This window comes from Dipteris shenzhenensis, chromosome 4 (assembly GCF_047967505.1).
Source record: "Dipteris shenzhenensis isolate YYH24624 ecotype China chromosome 4, Dip_SZ_1.0, whole genome shotgun sequence".
Taxonomy (NCBI): Eukaryota; Viridiplantae; Streptophyta; class Polypodiopsida; order Gleicheniales; family Dipteridaceae; genus Dipteris; species Dipteris shenzhenensis.
Genome location: NC_141599.1, coordinates 37,243,534 through 37,268,678, shown reverse-complemented (window position 1 = coordinate 37,268,678; position 25,145 = coordinate 37,243,534). Strand labels below are relative to the sequence as shown.

The following is a 25,145-nucleotide window of genomic DNA, read 5'->3' as shown; positions in this document are numbered from 1 at the left end:
TTGTGTGTGTGCACGAACATGCAACACAAAATGGCAATGTAAATGTAATAGCTTGAAACAAAATTACTTTCGGTTCTGTTTTTTCAAGACAATGTTTGTGATGCCAGGAAACACAGATTTTTTATGTTGTATAGTTTTTGTTTGAATGTGTTCATGGCATCTCCATCTGATTAGTAGCTTAGGCATTAATTTTCTATGAGCACGTTATTAGTAGCTTATTTTTATGAGGTTGAATTTATTTTTTCGAGTTCTGTTTTCCATGGAACCTCTGCTTGCATCCTCTCTTGCTCAAGCTGTGATTTGGTTTTCTGCTATGAAGAAACTGCTTCAGCAGAAAAAACAGCAGCGTTCTGTTTTGCTTTGTCTGTCAATACTTGGGAAGCAACAAGTGATGCTCTAGTGAGTGAATTTCATCTACCTGAATTGGTTTTGCCAACTCATCCTTTTCCTGTGGCAATGTGTCGAAAGAGGCCGCCTACAATTTCTTTTTGTTCACATAATTTCAAAGCTGGCATGCATAGTGGGATCTGAAATTTGAGCTTCTCTGTTTAAGATAACTTTTTCATGCTTTGTAAAGTCATTGTGTACAATGCAATACCTGTCTGTGCCACCGTGGATGTCATGCAATGATGAGCTAGTTGCAATGATTGTGTAAACCATGCAAAGCGATTGTGCATGCACATCTCCTTCATATTCTGAGTCACCTGTCATCTGCGCTCAAACGAATTTACCACATCCAAACGACTGCATCTGAAAGTGCATCCACTAGCTTATGCGTGGTAATCTTATCATGTAGCTTCCGCTTTGTGAGCTTCTCAACTCCTTGGTGGAGTGGCTTTGTAAAATAAAGCTCTAGATCTGTATCACTCAAGTTTGGGGGTGGGATAGCATACCACATTTTCAGCATCCCATGCATGGCTGACCTCTCTGTTACTAGTGCTTTTGTGAAACCACAGGTTGCTTGCGTACATGGTATCCCCTATTGTGTCTGCTGGTGGTGCTTCTAATCTGTATATGAATGGAGATAGTCGGACTTGAACTGATGAATTCATACTTGCAAAACATGTGTTCTACCGATTTAACTATGCCTGTCCTAATTCCATGTGCAACATGTATCATACAGGCAGTTACAGGGGAGCTATTGTTTATACATGCTCGTAGTCCTTTTTTTATATAGTCTAACCCTATTGAAGACACGGGCCCATCCCTTCATACTGTTGAAACTGTGTCATAAGGAGCAAGATAGGCATGAAGTATGACCAAGCTAAACTATGCATGAATTGAGTCATCATATATATTATTGTGCAATTCATGTGCCATGAAGCAAGACCAAGCCAAACTATGCATGAAGTGAGTCATCATATGTATTATCGTGCAATTCATGTGCCATGACACATTGCAGGATAGGACCCCCAATAAAATCTTCCTCTTCTTCTCCTGTTGTTTCTCACACCAATTCCCGTTTGCACCTGATATCCAATGACATTCCTCGTGTTGGCAGTTTCTTAGTTCTTATCACTTCCCTTGTAAGAGATGTCATGAAAAAGCTACAGAAAGTAAAGCCATTCTATTGCAAGCGGAACTCCTAACCCATGGTTGGAAAATACATGCGCCAATCATAGTTAAACTCTTCAATGAGGCATTTTTGTAAAATCTTTGCCACAACATGGACCATCAACACTATCACTCAGGCAGAAAATCTTATGGACACTTGCAACTACAGGAGTATCATGGTGGGCCATCTGTGGCAAAGTGTTTAGCTCAGCTGTTGGAGAATATAGGCTTTTGCCCTCACACATTGATACCTAGCTAGACCTGTCATGCAATGGAAGAATGGAATAACAAAGGAAGAATAAGAACGGAAGAATCTTAAACCAAAGGGGAACATTGATGTAGATGCAACTTCAAATGGAATAACGATGGAAGAATCTTAAACCAAAAGGTAACATTGATGTAGATGCAACTTCAAATGGAATAACAATGGGATAACAACGGAAGAATTTTAAACCAAGGGGGAACATTGATGTAGATGCAACTTCAATGGAAAGCACACCTCAACTATGTGTCCTACTCTAGACACATGCTTAGAGGACCAAAGACCTTGCATCACTCACTGAGGACAAGTCATCCTAATGTGGAAGATATGCTCAGATACTACTACCTCTTAATATCTCTTAACATGTGCACACAAGTAGATAGATGACACTTCAGACCAGGAGTGAGAACACAGATGTACAGCAAGTACAAAACCTATCCAAAATATGTACCAACACCTGCAGCATATGTTGGCTGAGGTAGACACGTAGATGGCACTGTATGCTGCACCACCTTTCTGCAAACTCCTCCTGAACAGCTGCATGCCTCTGTAGCTGCTGTAGGGTGAGCACTCTTGCATAGTATGCTTGCTGCTGTCCTATGCACCACTAGATGCTCTCAACTCACTGTTGGTCTGCACTCTGGTAACTGTCCTTGGCTGACTGCCAGGACCACTTGCTGAATGAACTGCTTTGCCCCTCCAAAGGGGCCTTTACATAGGGCACAAGATCCTTCACGAACTTGCCTGGTTGTCTGACCTCACACTGGGATACTGCAGACCAGATGACCAGGCCCTGTGGGCGCTGTCCAGCAGCTGACCCAGCCCCCCCCCTCCACTCTTTGCAGGCACCTATTGCCGGGGTCCTCCCAGCCCTTCTGCCCATACAGTGGGCTCATAGCCAGCCCTAAACCGGTGCCTAATGGCAGCCATATGTGCTGACCAGGGTGGCCCATGTGGCTGCCCTAAAATTAACCTAAGAAGGACAGCTATGGCTCTGTTCTCATAGAGGAGTGTGTTATCCTTGACAGGTGAGGATTTGGAAAAGAGTTCCTTTTTTGGTGAGTCTAGACATGAGATATCTCTTGATGCACCTTTCACCAACACAGAATTTTAAATGTCTTGCATGTCATCAGTGTGTTGCCCATGTGGCAACCAGCTTGCTGCCCACATGGCAGCAGTGTTAGAAATAGAGGCCTAAATGCTTGAACCTCTAGCACATGAATAGATCTAGGAAACTCTTTCCAAACACTTCAAGTTGCACAAAGAAACTGAACCTACAAACTGTAAATGAACAGAGAGATAGAGCAGCACAAGCACTTCTAAATATACTCAGTTTATAGAAACCACAAGAGTGGCAGAAATGTCATCCAGTGAACTGCTGGGCAAAAGGATAGCGTGATCAGACTGTGCAAAACTGAATTCTGGTAGCCAAGGAGGGCAAAAGGATAGCGTGATCAGACTGTGCAAAACTGAATTCTGGTAGCCAAGGAAGTCACCCTATCTCTGTTCTTGCGTGCCTTCTGGAAAGCGCTTCATTGGGATGAAGAATACGGGCTGTGTGCCCTACTTATATAGGCAGTACACTGCCCTGACCAGGCCGACATGGTCAGTGATCACCGACCAGACCAGGCCAACCCTGCCCAAATTAGGTATAGACTTATCAGATCCACCATGGGACACGACGTCCATAGACAGCACGTGATCACAAACTTCTTCTTCAAAGGCGAGGAGATGGTCGGGAACGTCGAGAACGAGACCCTGACTTTCAGGCACGCCAGGTAAATAGTAGACTGGACAGCGTGAACACCCGCCCCATCAGGGGGACCATTATTGCAGCATCTAGGGGACAGGCACCTAGTATGCCCTACAGACATGAGTTGAGGACAGAAGCAGCTGGTCTTAGACATGCTCCATGGACACCAGGACTGTGGATGGAACCTAGATGGGCCCACACGGAGCCTGTATTCATTTATCAGTTTTCACGGACTCAGATGGCTAATCTAGCTGTATTCATTTATTGTTCATCCCCCTTTGAATATGCTACCAATTTGGAGGAGTGGCTTTGTTTCTTGCTTATGTCGCATGCATACAGTTCTCAAGATTGACCTACCATTAAGAAATACCTTATGTTCAGGTCCGGGTTCTTTCTAAGTCATGTTTACTTGTCTCTTTCATTCTTCAGTGAACAACAGGTTAAGTTTTCTTTCATTATGATGACAGAATTGATAGAAACTTTCAATGTAAACTACAAATCACAATAGTTATGCTAAATGTTTCTTGATCATGCGGGTATGTACTTTAATGCATCAGATTTGGAAATAGAAAGGTGAACGTTTTCATTTATGTGATCTAGATAATGGGCCAATACCGGGCAAATGTGCCTTATCACAATTTTCGACATGCCTGTGATGTCTTACATGCAACGTAAGTTTCTCTCTCCGTTTATCTACTCTTTCCTCTATTAATTGGTTTCTTTGAAGTTCCTTTGATGACAAGACTATCAATCTAATGAAGGGATTGAGGTACCTAATTATCATTGATTCTTGTTGCCTTGTATATTGTAAAGCCTTGGAACAAGCACAGAGTCACTTGGCTCTTTCTTCATCCTACAAACATCAAATTGTAATCTCATAACTTGTTTGTAATAGACTTTTCTTATTAAAGTATCTTCATAGCTTTGATATTTCCTTTTTCGAGATGAGATGTACACATGTTTTGCAAGGGATTTGCAGCTTATATGATACGAAAAGAGAGAGTTCTTTCAAAAGTGTAATACATGTTTTTTAATTGCATCCCATTTTTTGTTTCCATGAAAAGCACCTCTTTCAGGGGGAAACATGTCTTGTAGACAACTTTCTTCATGCAATGGACTTGAGCTTGCCGTGATTTTTTCTTTTACGCAACTCTGCGTTTCTTTCAAAGTTGACTTTCATTTGGTCTTTTTTCGAACGGGCTGGATGATGCTTGCAGTATTGCCACTACACTAGGCTGCTTGTGCAGTGACGTGTGTCATCATTTGTGTACCTAGTAGTGCTCCATTTTGTGACTCTCAAATTAATGGTCAAATGAACAACAATTAAACATTAAAGCAAGACAGTAGAGAGAAAAACTTTCGATCTTGCTTTGAAATATCCTCTTTCAATGGAAGGGCTCATAGCTCACTGCACTCTTTCTCTCACCCCAAATGCATTGATTCCGTTTTTCACTAAAAAACATACTTAGTGTCAACGGGTCACAGTCAATGCAGCCTTCTTGCATTGGATGAGAAATTCTTCCTGCCTCCATTTGCTGGTTGTGACATCTCCTGTGAAGTCTCATTCTCATCCTCCAGTGAGCCGTCAATGCTTAAACGGCTTGGTAGCTTCTGGTTCAAGCCGGTAGCTTCTGGTTCCTTGGCTTTGTCTGTTGGTAATAAGGCCTTCTAGAATGATACTTTGACTATCGTCAGAGATGCTGTGACTGCTTTTCATGCTATTGAGATGCAGTGCTCCCTCTTTCACTGTGAGATGCTCAGTTTCCTTCTTGGGATGATTCCTCACTTCTCCTTGTTGAGCTCAGAAGTGGCTCTAAGGTGGTCCTGCTCCTAATCTGGGCTTTTGCTTCATCCTCTTGTGGTCTAGGTCCATTCTTCATCTTGCTCTCCCAAAGGTGATTGGACATAACTTTGCACCAAAGATGGCTCGCAGGTACCTTCGGCCAAAGGTGGCTCGGACATACGCTTAGCCTAGCACTTTGTCGTTGCTCTTTGGTTCTCTCCACTTTTACTCCCTTAAAACTCTACCCTTGACATTGCCCCGCAGTAGACATTTAATGTTCCAGTGAATGAGTTCTCCCATTTCTCTCTTTGCTTCATTGTCTTTTTTTTAAACTATTGGGGAAAGGTATGATCATGTAGGAATACATATTATATTGACAACACACATTTCCTATGAAAAAAAGAGGAGAACTAGGGGATTTTGGATCTCACATCCGAAGGGGTGGGTCGATACACTTGTGGAAGCATTTCTGCCAGCATAGGTCTGCTTATGCAAGGAGGTCATGAAATCCACACTAAGCTATGAGGGACTTGTTGACACAACCAATGTAAAGTGACACAATAGAGAGAAACTGAAATTCCATAAGACTAGCCAAGACTTTCCTGCATTGCAATGCCTCTCTTGATTCAATGTGGCTGAGCTTGTAGCTCAGCTTGCTTGTCTCCTTCTCGACACTCAATCCACTCTCACCAGTTCCTCCTTACTCCAACAGTGGTGGCTCTTTTCCGTGCTATCCACATAATGGTATTACCCAGAAATGGTGTTTCCCTCCAAGTCTAACCCTTGGCCGCTCTATCCCCTTTCAGTTTTTAGGTGGAATACTTTCCCATTGGTTGGATGGATTGCTTCCTCCTCTTCATTGGGGCTGGCCACTTCCTCTCCACCTCTCCTTGGATGTTCATCCTCAAAGTGACTATTTGTAAGAGATCTATTCCTCTGTTGTAGGGTAGAGCTACCCCTGACCACTGTGCTGTGGCTGTATTATCATCAACTACTGCTCTTTGGCTGGAACGTGTCTTGTTGCACACTACTTGTGCCTCGTGACATAACGATCCATTTAGCCAATCGTCCAACTATGGTTTCCATATGTCTTTGCTAAGGCTTGGCTGCCAAGCGGCCTCTCGCTTGTTGCCTTGCTTTTGGAGTTTTACCATCCATTGTGCTTTTGGGTGTCGCTTGGCTTCTTGCTTTTCGCTTGCAAGACATAGTATGTTTTGCCATGGGTTCTCCACCCATAGACCTTGCTTTTGGCTGCCTTGTGTCCATTCACAAGCTACTGATTGTTTGTATGTAGGCAGCCTTGTTTGTCCGCCTATTGTACGTCCTCAATCTGCTATTTGTTCTCCTAGAGGCAACCTTAACCTTGATGTAGTGGTTGGATTATCCCTCCTTGTAGGGGCTAAAACATCCCCCAGCCTCCCTAGGCCTTCTGTAATTTGTCCCTTTCTCCTTGATGTCGTGTCTTCTCATCCTCTCCATGTCCCACAAGAAGATCTATTAGCCAAAAATTGTGAAGGTTACTCTTCCTAGGTATTACACTTCCCCTTCTACCATGTGTTCTTCACTACTAGGTTCATAGCCGCCACATTAGAACTAGGTGACATAGGAGGACCAAGTGCCCAAGGAGCAAGACATAGTAGCACCAAGTGCCACTTCAAACAATATGCAAACTAGCAAGGAGGGATGCTGGCTAAATTTGGGAATCACTATGGGCAGCTGCCCTCACAAAACAACCAGGTGAAATGTTTCATCTTCAACGCAACAAGCCCTTGGGTTTTCAGCCAGATATCAGAACATGAGCAACTCGACTTGATCACCATGCAACATCATCCCATGGATCATCAACATCATTGAACTCCCTTTTTGACATAATTTGAGAACTTTCTCTCTTTCCTCTGAGCTTTCTTTCTCTCTCTCTCTGAGCTTTGATTGAGGAGGCGAAGTCACGTAAGCAACGGCTCTATTGTTGCTTCGTGGACTTCAGAAAGGCATTTGACACTGTGCCGCGTTTCAGACTCTTCCAGCGACTTCGTGACTTGGGATTCAATGGGGAGATTCAATGGGCGATCATGGCCTTGTATGAGAGAGTCACAGGTAGAGTCAGGACACGGGCGGGGCTGTCGGCGGAAGTACGTAGTACGATAGGGGTGAAGCAGGGGTGTCCTTTGTCTCCGACACTCTTTGGTCTCTATATCGATGAGTTAGAGATGTACATACAGACGATGGGTGGTACAGGTTCTTTACTGGCAGGATCCATGATACCGATTCTCCTCTATGCAGATGACGTGGTTCTTATTTCTTCCTCCCAGCAGGGTTTACAGGCACATCTCCATGCACTCCACAGCTTTTGTCAGGACAGAGGGTTGTCTGTAAACCTTGGGAAGACCAAAGTCATGGTCTTCAACACGTCATACCAGGTTTATAGGAGAGGCGAGTTCTCTTTCACATTTGATGGGCAGGAGGTGGAGCTAGTTAGGGAGTATACATATTTGGGTGCCACATTTAGAGGTCCAGTCTTCACCATGACGCATGCAGCACGAGATAGGATCAGTAGAGGGTATGCCGCCTTGGCTCTTCTCGAGAGGCAGTGTGCACAGTCACATTTTCAGCATCCCGACACGAAGTCCTTACTTTTTGATACGCTGCTGAGACCTGCAGTCATGTATGCTAGCCCCTTTTGGGCAGGAGATCTCAGGGTTGCAGATTGGAGACGAGTAGAGAGGTTACAGATCATCATGTTCTCCAGATTGATCAGAGCGAAGCCCACGGTACCGCATCAGATTACGTTCCCAGAGTTCGGAGCTACACCCCTAGCGCTAGATGCAGCATTTCAGTCAGTTACGTACTTGCATAGGATCAGGGCGCTCGGAGACTCAGCAGCAGGCAGAGCACGATTACCGTGGCTAGCACTGACATCCTCGCAGATGTTAGCGGAGAGAGGTCATACTTTTTGTTGGTACCACACACTCTCCACATGGCTCACCTCGCTGGGCTTGGATATGGATAGGCTGCCACCATTTCGATACAGCATAGATGCCCCTCGCCTCCCTCTCACTCGACATGAGCTCAGCCAGGTTATCAGGGCAGATTTGTTGCAGCTACACACGTTTCGTACTTGGGTTCATCCCACGGAGCTTCCTACGAAGATGGCCACATATCGTGACCATTTTCTCAGGATTTCAGAGGATGGCTTCATCATATCCCCAGGATATATCGGCGTTCATATGTCGCACTCACTCAGGATTGCCTTGGGCCAGCTCAGGGTATCTTCCCACAGATTAGACGTTGAGGCCGGCAGGATGCGTCGTACAGCTACCGGACATAGACCCAGGCGAGAGACTAGGATATGCCCTTGTTGCACTATGGGGGAGGTGGAGACTGAGGAGCACTTTGTTTGCAGATGCCCTTTATATTATGAGATCCGTGGCAGATTTCACTGTTTATTTAGGCAAGGATTTGGACCTCTCTCTCGGATTATGGAGTATGAGGATCAGTATTGCTTAGCGTTGTTCATCAGGGAGATCACCAGATACAGAGAGAGATTCCTCAGAGAGCACCGTCGCATCCCTGCCAGAGACCTGGTTATTCATGAGGAGCAGGACGAGGCGCAGGACCATGAGCACAGAGATAGCCCATCTTGCCAGAGAGCACCGATGGTTCCACCCCGAGGATGTACATATGACATGATCCGGCAGCACCGCAGGATGATCTTACACAGAGGCCGTACCCGTCGCTTTATTTCTAGACGACGGAGGATGATGGCAGATTTTCGGAGGAGATTGCTCCATGGAGACTTGGCACCGCCAGCAGCCCATTTGACACTTGCCCAGATCTTCACACTCATGGCAGGAGGCATGGTCGATGGCCATGACTTCCATCATTTCTTTGGATCACAGACCCCTTAGGGAAGACGATGTTCCTCATATTTCATATTTTACATTTTGTATCTAGGCAATTTTGGTACTCTATTTCATTTCATTTTGTATCTAGGATTTTTGTAGCCATTTTTGGCATCTTAGCGGTATTACGATGAGGCCACCTAGTTGGCGCATCGTTGATGATGTATTTTCCTTTCGGATGATTTTGTGTCCCATAGGCCATGTATGGCCTTCCGTGGACCTTTAATAAAATTTCTGTCTTTCTTTCTTTCTTTCTCTCTCTCCCTTATTCATGAAAAATTTGAACATGGTTTGATTGGCAACTTGGAGAATTGTCTCTCCTCTAAGGCAATAAATAATTTCTTCCATAATTTTGAGCATGGCTTCCATAAAAGTGAATTCAAGATGCAACACAAACACTATCTTTCTAGATACTGTCAAGTGGATGTGAATTTCTAAGCTTTAAGAATATACGGGGACTGCCCTAGCCTACAGCTGATTAAAATTGTTAAAGGACACTTCAGTGCAATTAATTCCATGGCCCAAGGCAAGGATCTGAAGGTTAGAGAGGGGTAAAAATCCGTTTGGCTAAATTGGGCTTGGAGGGCACTTGTGTAGTTTTTGCTGCCTGCCTGCTATCCACGCCTTCCCAGAGCCCCATAACTGAATCGCAATCTTCCCAGAAGCCTTCCAGGACAGGTGCCTACCAAATCACACTTTTGCTAGGCTGTTTGGAGCTTCTAGATAGGCTGATTTGCTTCCAGGCTGAAGGATCTGCTGAATAGCATCTGCCACATTCCTTCCAGGGCTGTCAGAACTGATTTCGTTGCTTCGAGGGCCACTCCAGGGTCACCAGGCTGATCATTTTCAGAATTCGCACTTGTTTGAGCTGCTCCAAACGACCAGAACTGGACAAAATCACTGTTGCAGGCTTCCAGGGTGCCAGACTGCTACTTGTCTTTCAGGATTGGGCTGTCAGGGGCCAGAAGGGTGCTAGAAGGAAATCTTTTTGCTGCGTTTTACCTCTCCAGGGCTGTTGCTGCTGATTTTCGTCTGTCAGGGAGCTTGAGAACTGCCCCAAATCAATTCGCCTTCTTGTTTGCTGCTGCTCCAGGGTTTCCGGAGCCCTCTGATCAGTTGTTTGCCTCTCCGAAGCCCTACGGTTGCCTCAGAGCCTTCAGAATTTCTTGCCTTGCTGCAGCTTACCCTTTTGTGAGCGAGGAACAGCCAGGGTTGGCCGTTTTGCTGGCCTCTGCCCTGCCAGGACTCCTTTGGAGCTGCCAGGATAGACTTGGCTGATTTTCTCTCCTGCCAGGACTCCTTTGGAGCTGCCAGGTTAGAAGTTATCAGCCAGATACGGAAGAAAGGTCGCTATGGAATGTTGCATTGGACTGGGATGCCTTTCTGAAATTGAAACTGTTTGCATAGCAGGATGGAAGTGCCTGTGAACGGGTTATTCAATTGGTTGCTTTTGGATGGATGCATGAGAGTGCTTTTATTGTATTTTTGTTGCCTTGTGAATAAAAGATAAAGAAATACCAAAAGTGGCGCTAATTAGGGCCAATTTGGTGTCTAGTGCAGACAGGGGCAACGGAGCTCCTAAATATTGAGTCTGGAATTATTTGGTGTGTTGGGATATTTTTCTGTATGGCTGAAAGTTAGGTATTTGCTTGTTGTTATCTGTTCACTGCCCTTAGGATTTCTCCAAGGCTGGTTTTAGGTACACAATATGTTTTTCTTTTGCCAATGGTATGTTTTCATGGGTTACCCAAATCAATCCTCTAAATGTTTTTCCTCCCACCATGGCTGAGCTCTAAGTATAGTACACCTCCTTTCGTCACCTTTCAACATTGAGGCATTGCCGTAGGGCAAAGAGTGATGTTGAGAAGGAGGATCTTGATCATCTCTTTACGTATCTCTTTTCAGAAGTCTTCGCACCAGCCAGGGGCCCTTCACACAAGCACATTTTTTACATTGACATCTACACTTTGGCCCACATGGAGCGCCTTAATGATGCAGAGGTTGCTAACCCTATGTCTAAAGATTTTTGAGAAATTCGAAAGGAGGCATATAAGATGCTGAGTTCTTTTTAGGCATATTGCAGTCCCTTAGGTATATAACTAGATCTATTACATGCAACAAACTAAATAATCATAAGATTAGAGTCACGAAAGGAGGCATATAAGATGCTGAGTTCTTGCATATTGCAGTCCCTTAGGTATATAAGTAGATCTATTACATGCAACAAACTAAATAATCATAAGATTAGAGTCACTAAAGTTCATGAGCCTACAACCATGCATAAGGTAAAGGGGAAACCATTCTGAAATCCAATCAACTAAAAGGAAGGACCAAAGAGTTGTAGAGCCCAAGTACCATATGACAAGTAAGGCTTGAAGAGTTGCAAAGCCCATGAACCAACTCCAAGGCCCAATCAAGTTCGTATGGGGACTGGACTTATTCAAAGAGCTCAGGGTATGAGCCATTCAAAGGCCCAGCCAAGTTTGTATTGGGGCTTATTCAAAGAGCTTAGAGTATGAGCTATGCAGGCTGCTTGGACCAAGTGATCACTGCATATGGTCACTTCTTGGTGGACGACACCTTTGCATGGACGGGTACATTATACAGTCAGTAGGTGCCACCCACATGATGGTCATCCATCATCAAGAATTACACCAGGTGCAGGGAAAGGATGCCCTATTTCTCCTTCATTAACATCATGAGATAATTTGGGAATGAAAAAAGGGGGTTTTGCAAATTCAGTTCCAAAGGCAAATTGATGGTTTAGCACAAGAATAGAGTTGATGGCAGTCCAAACAACACTTCTAGAAGCCTAGGCAGCCCTTTTGGAAGATAAGACAACCTTTGCACAAGAAAAGACTGCCTTGGAGACACAGATTCATGACACTGAGCAAATGCATCTGCAACAACTCCTTCAACAGCATAAAGATCATCTAAGGCAAATTACAGAACTGAAAAATTGAAGCAAACTCATGGAGGAGGCGGCCATCTTGAACAAGGCTGAAACAAACTCTATTTGGTCTCAACATAAATCAAAGCTATGCAGCCCTACTTCCTGTTTGCTTTTCACCACTGGTCACATCAAGAACGCAACCCTGAAGCGACACAATGGCAGAGCCAAAAGTTCATGAGGGACTCCATATTGAATACATTGCATATGGATTAAGTACCTTGGAACCATTCTTGGCAAGGTTATTTAACGAAGTGTTTTGTACTGGTTTCCCTCACACATGGACCCTTAACACCATTCTTCTAGTCCATGTGCCTAAAAAACTACAGGGCTATTCTGATTGGGTGTGTCATGTCTCAGATTTATGGTTTGGTGCTCAACACTTAGGTTGGCTAGTTTATGGAGCATAAGGGGTTCAAAACCACTCGATAGTTAGGCTTTCGAGTTAATCACGGGACTTTGAGCCATATCTTCACCTTCAGAGGAGTCATGGAGGAGGCCAAGGCATGGAGGCAGAGGTTTTATTGCTACTTCATGGATTGCCACAAGGCTTTCATATAGTCAACTTTTCAGATTTCCATAGGGCATAGGGTACAGTTTGGACATCATGTGGGCAATCATGTTACTCTATGAGCATTAGACAAAGTTCAGACGGCAACTAGATGGATAGAGGAGGTCATGAGTACGATTGGGATCAAGCAAGGATGTCCTTTATCACCGACTTTGTTTGGATTGTACATTGATAAGCTTGAGTTATTCATTCAGACACCAGGTGGCATTGGATGATTCTCTTATATGTAGACAATGTGGTCAATGTCTGGACGCACTGTCTGGACGCACTCTAGAGTCCAGACTTTCTATGCTTGAGTTATTCATTCAGACACTAGGTGGCATTGGATGATTCTCTTATATGTAGACAATGTGGTGGATGTCTGGATGCACTCCAGAGTCTAGACTTTCTATGAGGCACATGGTTCCCCCTCCCCCCCCCCCAAAAAAAAAAAAACAAAAACAAAAGACTTCTATCAAGTATGAACAAAGCCCACGAGAGCAAGCTCAAAGTAAAAATACATCATATGGTGCATGAGAAGAAAACACTTCTCATAAAAAAGAGTTAGAAAACAACCAAGGTTGGGGCTGAAAGTGCCATCTCAACCCTGTAGTGGTCTTAGAGAAGAAGGGGAAGCCCTACATTCTCTAAAGAATGTAGCCCTCCTAGCGGAAGCCGCCCGAGAGGACCCCTCCATGCTCCCCAAGATGGCTATCAGCGTATGTATAGTGTGTGTCCATATACTGGGCCGAAGTGTGAGGAGGGTGAACCTGGGATCCCATACGATGCCTCTATGCATCTGGCTCTCCAAATATGCCACGTTGCAATACTCAACAGTGTCTTCCAACAAGAGTCCATAAAGACATGCACAACTCTAAAGGGTGAGACAGGAACATCATCCAACTAAGTGGCATCGTATCGATAAAGCCCAAGAGGAGTCATGTCTCTCATAGAAGACCTGAGGTCCTGAAAGAAAAAGCCAACCAACTAAACCCCAAGTCATGAAGAAGGGGCGACGAATCAAAGTATTGAAAATTGTGGCTATCCCCCTCCAAAAAATCCTCGCGTGCTTGCAATCCCATAACCACAGCAAAAAGGCAGCAAGAAGAAGCAAGGTTGGCTCCGAACTTAGATCTGCACAGGTTCACTACAATCCCACGATGAATAGAAAGCCAAAAGAAGAGAGTGATTTTTCTATTCCTGAGGGATTTCTAGAGTCTCTTCCAAAAGTTCTTCTTCAGGTCAGCTGAAATGCCTAGATGATTCATTGATTCAGTACATTGACTTCAAGTCCAAGGCAAAGGAGATTTGGGCACGCCTTGAGAATATATTTGGTAACAAGATCACCAACTCCAAGGTATTTCTGAAAATGCAATTTTATAAGCTGAAAATGGAAGAGTGTGATACTTTGAGTCCGTATATAGCAAAAATTCAATCTTTAGTTCAACAACTCTCCAATATGGCCCGGATGAAGAGGACAAAATGGCTGTCCTAATGGCAAGTATGGAAGGGATTTCTCGCTTTGAGAATGCCCTTGAAGTACTTCCCATTGCATCAACTACATTCGAAGATATGGTGTCTCTTTTGCTTGAAAAGGATCGCCGCAACAAAGAATCTCCATCCTATTCAGCGGATACTACACAGGCACTTGCCTCCACCAACAAATGGAGACCTAGGCCATCGACTCCACCAGCACGAGGAAGGACATTCAAGCCATTCAAGTGCACTTACTACAACAAGCTCGGTCATACGGAGGACAGGTGTTACCAGAAGCTTGCTCAACAACAATCGAAGGATCATGCCAGGTGGGTGGCATCTGCCACTAGTGATGATGCAGACAAAGATGACCCGCCGACACAGGCTCATGCTCTTACAGTTTGTCTCCCGCATCTAGAGGATGATGGAGATCATGATTTTGCTTTCTAAGGCATAATATATTTGGGTACTCTGCCCTAGGAGTGTTTCCCAAAAATGAATGCAATAAATCATGTGTGTTGAGTCAATAAAGGTCCTTTGCCTTGGATAGTCCTCCTAAAACGATGTATTTTTTTTATACTTTTGGTATATGGCTCCATGTTTCTCATTAGTCTTTGGAGCTAGGTGGGGGTGTATTGTGGGAGCCATGTGTTTTTGGCTTTGATAGGTCTATTTGTTGGTGCATTGGTCTCCTAGACCTGTGAGTTGATCATGCATCCATGCATGATGAGCCTCTGAGCCATGCTAAATGAGATTTCTATGTTATGCTCACTAGCCTCTGAGCCATGCTCACTTGCCTCTGAGATTGTACTTTCAGTGTTATAATTATCAAGCCTCATGCCTTCCTTGATCATGTAAGTACTTTGCTTGGTTGTATATTTCTTTCTCGCATTATTTTATTTCCATTATGCTTTCCTAGTCTTGCTTTTCCAGTCCTTCTGGCTCTTTCGTTTTCATCCACCCAGACCGGAGTTTCATCTTTTCTTTGTTTGGGTTCGCTATTGGGCACTCTGGACTTTATGGACAGACAGGAACTGTAAAGTCTTTGGTGATCCCATATTTTCCCTGTTTGGCTTTTTTAAGCGTTCTCTGCAACAATTCTTCTTTGATTGCTTGCAGACGCACTGCATAGATCATGATGTATATCTAGCATACACTGAGATTTTTAGTTGATGTAATTTCGGCTGCCTCATTTTTGAGGTCGCTACTCTTGTAATATAATCAATCAAAAGTTTTCACTAAAAAAAAAGTGTGTGTGTGAGGTTTTGTTTTAAAGTCGCAAATGCAGAGTGAGGAATCTAAGTATGTTAAATTGATGCAGGTACTTGTTGCTTACCCTTGTAGAAGCTGAACAAAAATTGAATACTTTGGAGAAGTTCGCATTACTCCTAGCTGCAATATGCCATGATGTTGACCATCCTGGCTTTACAAATGTTTTTTTGTCGGCTACTAATGATCCACTTGCAATACGCTACAATGATATCTCTGTTTTGGAATCACATCATGCGTCCACTGCCATAAAGACACTCTTGGTAAGTGAAAGCCTATGGGTTGTGGTTGCTGGTAGTTATGATACCTACATATCTTATTGAATGAGTCTAAAAGAAAAAATCATGAAAGGTTGAAAACAATTTCTGACCCAAAAAAAAGGAATTTCTTACTCTTTTACCGAAATGTCAGAAATCAGGGTATCCTAAATAAAAAGGAAAGCACTTTAATGATAGACAAATTCCCTTACATTTCTATACTTGCATGGCTGGTACTGTCTACAAAAGGTGGCTCCAAAAAATGATTCTTGATACCTCAAGCAAGGCAAGGACAAACGTGCCTATCAAAATCTAGATCTTCTGTGATGCAAGTTACGTGCTATAGGGGGGACATGGTCTCCCCTTTTTAACAACAATACCTAGAACCACGTATTTCAAGGAGAAGGCCAACCCTCTCCTTGTTTCCCCCTGATCCCCCTTCACCACCCATTTCTGTTCTCTCCTCTCTTGGCTGCTTACTGATCTCCACCCCCTCTCAATCTCTCTCTCTGTCCTCTTGCAGCCGCCAGCCCGCTGCTCTGCCTCCTGCCTCTTCTCCCTCCCTGCCCCTTAGCAGGCTTACTCATAACCCTCCCCCTCCCCTTCCCCCTCCCCTCCAATTCTGCCTCTTCCTTGTTGGGATTAAGGTCTTCTGCTTCACCCCCCACTTCTTCCCTTAGCCTCATCATCCTCATCCTCATCCATCATCATCATCATCGGTAGCAGCAAGAGCACCCTCAGCATTAGCATCAGCGTCAACCTTGATGTGCCCTCCACCCAGCCCAAGCCCTTCTACCACACTACCCCCTTTTGGCCCCCCACAATATTCTACCTTCCGGTCGGCTCTCCCCTTCAACCAGCCCCCCTTCCCATCTACCGCCTAGAGCACCTCAGTCCCCTCTTAGATGTCATGTCCTCCTTCTGTGAGAAGCGCAGTTGAAATGAGAGAGAGAGAGAGAGAGAGAGAGAGAGAGAGAGAGAGAGAGAGAAAGAAAGAAAGAAAGAAAGTGTATTATTGTCCACTAAAGACCAAAATGGGCCCATGGGACATCAAGAACTCTGCATACAAGATAGCACAAAATCAACGTGCCACAAAGAAGAGGCATCGTCGAATATCATCTAAGTGCTACGCAATACAATGCAAGTGAAAGTACATAATGTCAAATCTGATCCTAAATACAAAGTAAACTAGATGCAAGGAAACCGCCCCTGGGTGCAAAATGGGGGGATGAGTACAATATGCCAATGCAAAGATACAAGTCCAGGTGTCACGGAGTCGAAATCCTGTCCATCGACTCTGCCTCCTGCTATGAGAGTACAAATCTGAGCAAAGGTGAGGTGAGCGGCTGGTGGGGCGAGATCTCCATGAGTAAGTCTCCTCCGAAAAGCTGCCATCATCCTGGATCGTCTGGAGATGAAGCGGCGAGTACGTCCCCTATGTAACAAGATCCTGCGGCGTCTACAAACCATCTCATATGTACATCCACAGGGTGGAGGCATGTGTCCTGTGTGAGCTCTAACCTCCTCGTGCTCCTCCTGGTCTCTGTCCTCTGGTATAGCGTGTGCCTGAGCTCTATCAAGCTGGGCTCTATCACGCTCCGGTCTGTGCTGATGGTCTCTTAGTCTCGTCGAAGCATAGTGGCCTCCCTGACATAAAGAGCTAGGCAATGCTGATCCTCGTAGTCCATCACTCGTGAGAGAGAGAGAGAGAGAGAGAGAGAGAGAGAGAGAGAGAGAGAGAGAGAGAGAGAGAGAGAGAGAGAGAGAGCACGTCTCACACACACACATACTGAGAAGGAGAGAAAGGCACAAGAGAACTGCAAGTGATCTCTGGAGAAAACCCTGCTACAATTGGGGGAAAACTACGGAAGCAATGGGCTGCTCGAGAGCTCGGAACACTCAGCTCAAAAACCGAGTGGAAGGGAGCACAAGGGAGTGGATGAACTGCTCCACTACCCTGCTCCTCAGGTGCAAGACTGGGCTGGCTCTACTCCTCTGCCAGGCCCTTGCAATGTGTGATGATCTGCTCCACAAGAGGTGATGAGACACCAAGGAGGTTTACCTATAAATAGCCCTAGCCTCTTCTTGGTCGGTCAACAAGAAGGGGAGCCGACCAACTGCTCTCCCTGGCTGACTCATATGCAGGGGGACCGACCCCCATCTGCCCTCTATAAAGGGCTGTCTGGCAGCCCTACTGCACCTCCTAGAGGGCCGACCACCTGCCTTGCTCATGGCACACAACTCTATAGGAGGGCACATCCCTCTATGCCCAGGGGCGTCGACTCAGCAGGCCCTACATGGGCTGACCGCTTGCTGCTCCCCTATAAAGGGCTCACCTCGTCCAGCATACAAAGGGACTACCTATGGCCGACATGGCCTGGAGATAGGGCCGACCCCACACCCTATAAGAGGGACTGATGGGGCCTAGTCTCCTGCCCAAAACTCCTGCCAGCCTATGTAGATCTATCCTTACAGGGGTGGGCACACCCACAATAAAAGCCCTCTCTCTTCCTACCCTATCCTCACACTGGGCGGGCACACCCACAAGCACTGGCCCTCTCTTAGTAAAGTGACATCAGGAGATGTTCACCTCCAACACCCTCTCAGCTCCTAGATGGAACAAGACACCAGGGAGTTGGGTGTGCCGCTAGAACAACTGGAGGAATCCATCGTGTGATACTCCCCCACTGAAGACCACCACAGGTACTGTCAAAGAAGCCCTCTTGTAGCACGAACCGCCTCAGCATGATCATTGGAAACCTGGGACTGTTGCTCCCAGGCCACTGGCGCTAGGTACATTCCTCTGGTCTCGTGCTGGTAGACTGGGTCAACTTGGTACAACAATCCAACTATTGGTACTAGTACATCACGCTAATAGAGGATCCTGGAACAATAATCCAACTGATATTGCCTCCGGTGCAAGGTCTGCTTCCCTGCATGGGCACCTGTATCTCAGAGCTAGATAGCCCCCTCTCAAGTCCAAACTGGTACAGTGTCGCCAGATCAATGAACATCAGTGATCCAATGACAACGGGCATATAACAACTCGCAAGGATCAATCAATTGTGTCTGGGTTCCTACACTGGCAATCTACTGACCCATCTGGATCTCCAGCAGCATCAGACAATAGCTGTAGCAGAACACTAGGAGACCCCCTTTGGATCTGCCAGGTCACAACGTCCAAACTGGTAACAAACTGCCACCTGAGTCAGCAGGAACAACTCCTTGTGGCTCGAGGTCTTGCCTGATAGCCTGCCTTGATAAATGACTCCTTGCTTGGTGCACTTGATCGGTAGATCCAGCTGCCACAGACAAGCAAGCAATCCTTCATCTAGATCGGGAAAGCCTGCTGGTAGAGCCTACCTCGTGCTACTAGAAGGTTGGAGTATACGTAGTCGCAGTAGTCACACTCTAGGCTACTTGGTTACTGGACCCCTTTGCATTCCTTTAGGGACAATGACACCAATAACGACCTTTCTGGACACATCGGTTACACGTACGGGATGCCTTGAGAGCTTCTCGTTCCTCAACTGTCAACTGCTTTCTTCCTTTTTGATCAGCTGTCAAAGCCTTAAGTTGACTGTCATAGGTACGATCAACAAAGCCCTCCTCCTGGTCAAGCATTATGGGGACCAATTCCTCCCAGGTCAACTTGTTCACCCTACCACTAGTGATCAAGGATGAATAGAAGGCCCCGTACTGAGAGGATAAGTGGGATAGTAGAGTAATGGCCATGTCCTCTGATGAAATGTGCTTCCCCGCCTGGAGGATCTCTTGCTGAAGTTCCTGTAACTTGTTGATGTGGTTCCGCATCGATGAAGACTTCTTGGGATCCAAGAACCTCATCTGGACCTCCAGCGAGACCCTCTTCATGGGAGAGGTGTGGTTATACATGGACACCAAATGCTCCCATATACTTTTGGCCATTGTCATGTGCTTCATGTGATTAATCACCTCAAGAGTACAATTAAGAAATATAAACGATCTTACCTTGGCATTAACACGGTCCCATAGCTGGGACAGAGTCTCGGCCTCCTTCCGAGCCAAGATGCCAAGGTCCTCTGCCAGGGGATCTGGTCAGGCAACACCTATCAAGATGCAAGCTTGCATGTCGTATGACTGTAACACAAATTCCATCATCACCTACCAAACGCTGCAATTGAGCCCACGGGTCAACCGGGAACATGGGCAACACTGGAATTCTAGTCTTGTTCTCTGCCATCTCGGACAAATTCACCATGTCGGAGTGAAGAGGATGATGAATTGAAAGAGAAGATGGATGGGATAGAAGGGAACTAAGGGTTGAAGAAAGGAGAAGGCGGAAGAAGAGGATGAAGACGCTGACAGCCCAATGTACCTTCACACCTTGCTTTCCGTCCCTTGGGCACCTCCTCTCTGATCTGAAACACCCTTCAAAGTCACCCATTTGCTGGTCGCCCGAACAGTCCACTCCTCGAACACGCTCCTCCTCAAAGACACCTTCGAACAACACCCTAATCCTCCTCTCTCTGTGTTGGAACTACACTCCCTCTGCTCCTCGGGTCTCAAGCCAACCGTGGCTCTGATACCATGTGAGAAGCGCAGCGGAAATGAAAGAGAGAGAGAGAGAGAGAGAGAGAGAGAGAGAGAAAGAAAGAAAGAAAGAAAGTGTATTATTGTCCACTAAAGGCCAGAATGGGCCCATGGGACATCAAGAACTCTGCATACAAGATAGCACAAAATCAACGTGCCACAAAGAAGAGGCATCGTCGAATATCATCTAAGTGCTACGCAATACAATGCAAGTGAAAGTACATAATGTCAAATCTGAGCCTAAATACAAAGTAAACTAGATGCAAGGAAACCGCCCCTAGGTGCAAAATGGGGGGATGAGTACAATATGCCAATGCAAAGATACAAGTCCAGGTGTCACGGAGTCTGAGAACCAAAATAATACTGGAAATCCTGTCCATCGACTCTGCCTCCTGCTATGAGAGTACAAATCTGAGCAAAGGTGAGGTGAGCGGCTGGTGGGGCGAGATCTCCATGAGTAAGTCTCCTCCGAAAAGCTGCCATCATCCTGGATCGTCTGGAGATGAAGCGACGAGTACGTCCCCTATGTAACAAGATCCTGCGGCGTCTACAAACCATCTCATATGTACATCCACACGGTGGAGGCATGTGTCCTGTGTGAGCTCTGACCTCCTCGTGCTCCTCCTGGTCTCTGTCCTCTGGTATAGCGTGTGCGTGAGCTCTATCAGGCTGGGCTCTATCACGCTCCGGTCTGTGCTGATGGTCTCTGAGGTAGTCTCGTCGAAGCATAGTGGCCTCCCTGACATAAAGAGCTAGGCAATGCTGATCCTCGTAGTCCATCACTCGTGAGAGAGGTCCAAAGCCATCCGTGAAGAGACAGTGGAATCTACCTCTGAGCTCATAATATAGCGGGCATCTGCAAATGAAGTGCTCCTCTGACTCCACCTCTCCCATGGTGCAACAAGGGCAGATCCTGGTCTCTCGGCCTGGTCGCCGTCCATCCTCCATGCGTCGCATCCTACAAGCCTCTATCTCGAGCTGATGCGAAGAGACTCTAAGCTGGCCAAGGGCAATCCTCAGTGAGTGGGACATGTGGATACCTGTATAGCCTGGTGGAATGACAAATCCATCCTCTGAGATCCGAAGGAAGTGGTCACGATATGTGGCCATCTTCGTCGGAAGCTGCGTGGGATAAATCCAAGTGCGATACGTATGAAGAGGCAGCAAGTCTGCTCTCGTGACCTGGCTAAGCTCGTGGCGAGTCAACTCGAGATGAGGGGCTTCTATGCTGTATCGGAAGGGAGGCAGTCTATCCATGTCTAGTCCAAGAGATGTGAGCCACCTAGTGAGTCTGAAGTACCAGCAGTATCGGGCCCCAAATCGTGCCAACTCCATAGAAGATGCAAGTGCTAACCATGGCAACCGAGCTCTGCCTGCTGCTGAGTCTCCAAACTCCCTAACCCTATGCAAATACATGACCGACTGAAACGCTGCATCCAATGCAAGGGGAGTAGCTCCAAACTCTGCTAGCATGATCTCGTGCGGAACTGTAGCCTTGGCCCTAATGAGCGGAACTGTAGCCTTGGCCCTAATGAGCCGAGAGAACATGATGATCTGTAACCTCTCTACTCGTCTCCAATCTGCAGCGCCGAGGTCTCCTGCCCAGAAAGGAGCTGCATACATCGCAGCTGGTCTCACCAATGTATCAAAAAGCAAGGATTTCGTATCGGGATGCTGAAAGTGGGACTGAAAACACTGACGCTCAAGATGAGCCAACGAAGCATACCCTTTACTAATCCTATCTCGTGCTGCATATGTCATGGTGAAAACCGGTCCCCTGAAAACTGCCCCCAAATAAGTGTACTCTCTAACAAGCTCAATGGGCTGTCCGTCATATGTGAAGCAAAACTCATCCGTGCTATAAATACGATCAGAGGTGTTGAAAACCATAACCTTGGTCTTGCCAAGGTTTACGGTCAACCCCCTGTCCTGGCAAAACCTGTGGAGTGCCTCAATATGTGCCTGGAGGCCCTGAGCAGTAGAGGAAATGAGAACCACATCGTCCGCATACAGGAGGATAGGAATGGAGGATCCTGAGAGAGTAGAGCCCACACCGCCTGTCATCTGTATAAACATCTCTAGCTCATCAATATATAATCCAAAGAGAGTAGGAGAGAGCGGGCAACCCTGCTTCACCCCAATCGTGCTGCATACCTCCTGTGAGAGCCCCTCACGTGTCCGAACCCGACTAGTGACCCTCTCATACAAAGCCATGATAGCCCACTGTATCTCTCCACTGAAGCCCATCTGGCGAATCCTCTGAAACAATCTGAATCGCGGAACTGTGTCAAATGCCTTCCTGAAGTCCACGAAGCAACAATAAAGCCGTTGCCTTCGTGACTTCGCCTCCTCTACCAGTGGGTGCCCTGAGTGTGAGGATGTGGTCAAGTGTCGAATGATCCCTGCGAAATCCAGCCTGCCCTCTGGCTCTGAGTCCTGTCATCTCGGCATGGTCATTTATACAGCTTTCCAAAACTGATGCATAGATCTTGGCCATAATGTGGCCAATCATGATGGTCTTGTGATTCGACGGCTCCATAGGGTCCCCCGACTTGTGGATAGGTACTATGGTATTGCCTAACCAGGATTGTGGTAGGCCTGTACAAACAGACTCATTGAAGAGACGGGAAAGAACAAAATCTAAGGCATCAATCCCATGGATTACATACTCCGCTTGCAATCCATCATGATCCTTAGCTCTCCCGTTCTTCAATCGGTGGACTGCTGCACGGACACTCTCTGGTGTGAAGAGACTAGATGAAGCTGGCCTAGGGGAATGGGATAAATCGATGGCTGGCTGATCTGGAACATCGTATAGAGCTGAAGTGTATGCAGACCAGACACGTGGATCTGTGAGGGGGCTCTGAGACTTCGAGCGGAGGAATTTTCTCCAAAATTCCTTGGAGTCACAGCTGAAAAGCAAGCTTCTCAGCTCCTCATTCCGGGCTAGAAATTGGCGTTTCTTGCGCCTAACCAACCACTTGTAGTCTCTCTTGGTTTCGGCAAGGAGGGGAGACTTCTCCTTGGTCTCAAGGTGAAGTTTCCTGCGGAGTTCCTTACACTCCTCGTCATACCAACCGTTGCAAGGAACAAGACCAACCGGTGGGGGACTAGATGAATGACATGTGGCAGGGAACGACATGTGAGCGGCAGAAACAAGTGAAGTATGTACAAGTTCCCACCGGTCCTGCGTGGATGGTAGAGCATCTAATAGATGAGGACGGAGTAGGCGGCTGAGGTTCTGGCTATATACATCATTGAAGTGGTGGTCGAAATGAACCTCGTAATAGGGTTGGCGGTCATGATAACGAGGGGGGGGTGGGTCATGGGAGACATTAGTCAAAGTAAAGTGGATGAGTGCATGGTCGGCAGAGGGCATGAAGGGGCTAACAGTAAGGCTATGGATGGAAGGGACTAGAGTCGGGGGACCTATGATGTAGTCGATCACGCTAGTACCACGCCCAGAAGCAGAAGAGAATGTAGGCATGGAAGACTGTGGCCACCTGGACAAGCCGTTATAAATGACCATACTGTGCGAGGTGAGGAGCTCCAGTAACTGACGTCCCTGATCTGTGGGCTGTACTGTGCAGTCTGATGAAGTCCGACAGAGGCTATCATCGTGAAATGCTGGGAGTATGACCGGATCCTCCATGAAGTCATAAGTGAGGGCCTGTCTGTCTGAGGTCCTCGCGTTGAAGTCTCCTAAAAGGACGACTTCTCCGCGATGTGAAAAATCTGCAATGTCCGCTGAGAGATCCTCAAATATGGACTGGCTTGGTCCAGTGGAAGAATAGATCGACTGCGCCGGGGGGAAGTAGCAAACTGCAATAAAAAGATCTCGCTGAGGGGCTCTGCGGCAGATGCGTACCCACAAGAATCGGGCATGTGAATCTGCTCTCTCCACTGTGATGATCCGATCGAGATGCTCTCTGTACAAAATGGCCACTCCTCCAGATCCTCTCACTCCAAATGTTCGGGTGTGCTGCCTGAAGGAAGATCTCCATGTATACCCTGTCACTCGTGGCAAAGGTCTCTCTGGACTCTCGTGTGTCTCCGTGAAAAAGATGATATCTCTCCCAAAGAATGCCCCCCGTAGATTGCCTGGCTGTGCTATAAAAGAACCATTGCAGTTCCATACAGCGATGCGTAGACTATCTGACGGGTGGTGTGTCCCATGGGCCCTGTCCCATCAAGCGGTCGTAGTAGGAGGTGGAGGTGGGGCTATATCTGCTGGTCTGTCATCTCTAAGCACTGTGGGAGCACGCCTCAAAGTGCCTGTGATGAGTCTGCCATCCCTGATCACTGCCCACTTGCCCTGAGCTCGGGCTGCATCTCTCTGAGGCATGAGCGCCTTGCGCTCCTCAACCTGTATCTGAGTCAGATCCTCGTCCATGGAAATCTGTGGGTGGTCTCTGAGTGTCCCTCTCCTCCTGAGGGCAGCTAGACGTGCCTGGGCATCTCTGAATCTGATAATGAGGGGCTGCTCTCTAGTTCGATCCCTCCCGACTCTATATGATCCTACTATGACATGATCCTGTACTCCCAGTGTCTGAGAGACAAAGGTCACAGCCTGTGTTATTGCGGACTCTGTCGCCGAGGGCAAGATACCACGAATGCGAATGTTGAGGGCCTTTGTGGCCCTCTGCTGTGACTCGGCCAATGTAGTTGATATAGTCGATCTCTGAGGCTGTGATGGCTGACGGCGGACGACATCCACCCACTCTGTGGCTCTCTGGACCTGTGTCTGAAGGGAGGTCAAACGCTCCTCAACCGCTGCTACTGCTGTAGTGGGAGATGTGTCTATGTGCTGAACGCGAGTC

The 25,145-nt window shown here is 46.6% G+C and overlaps 1 protein-coding gene across 1 annotated transcript in view; it reads left to right on the top strand.

The window, feature by feature from the left end:
- Positions 1-25,145, top strand: part of LOC147902798 (uncharacterized) — a 281,519-nt gene that overhangs the window by 7,376 nt on the left and 248,998 nt on the right. Inside the window, exons 4-5 of the mRNA XM_087374222.1 lie at positions 4,170-4,240; positions 15,549-15,759. Coding sequence (XP_087230348.1) covers positions 4,170-4,240; positions 15,549-15,759 — 282 coding nt within the window. The remainder of the gene's footprint in view (positions 1-4,169; positions 4,241-15,548; positions 15,760-25,145) is intronic.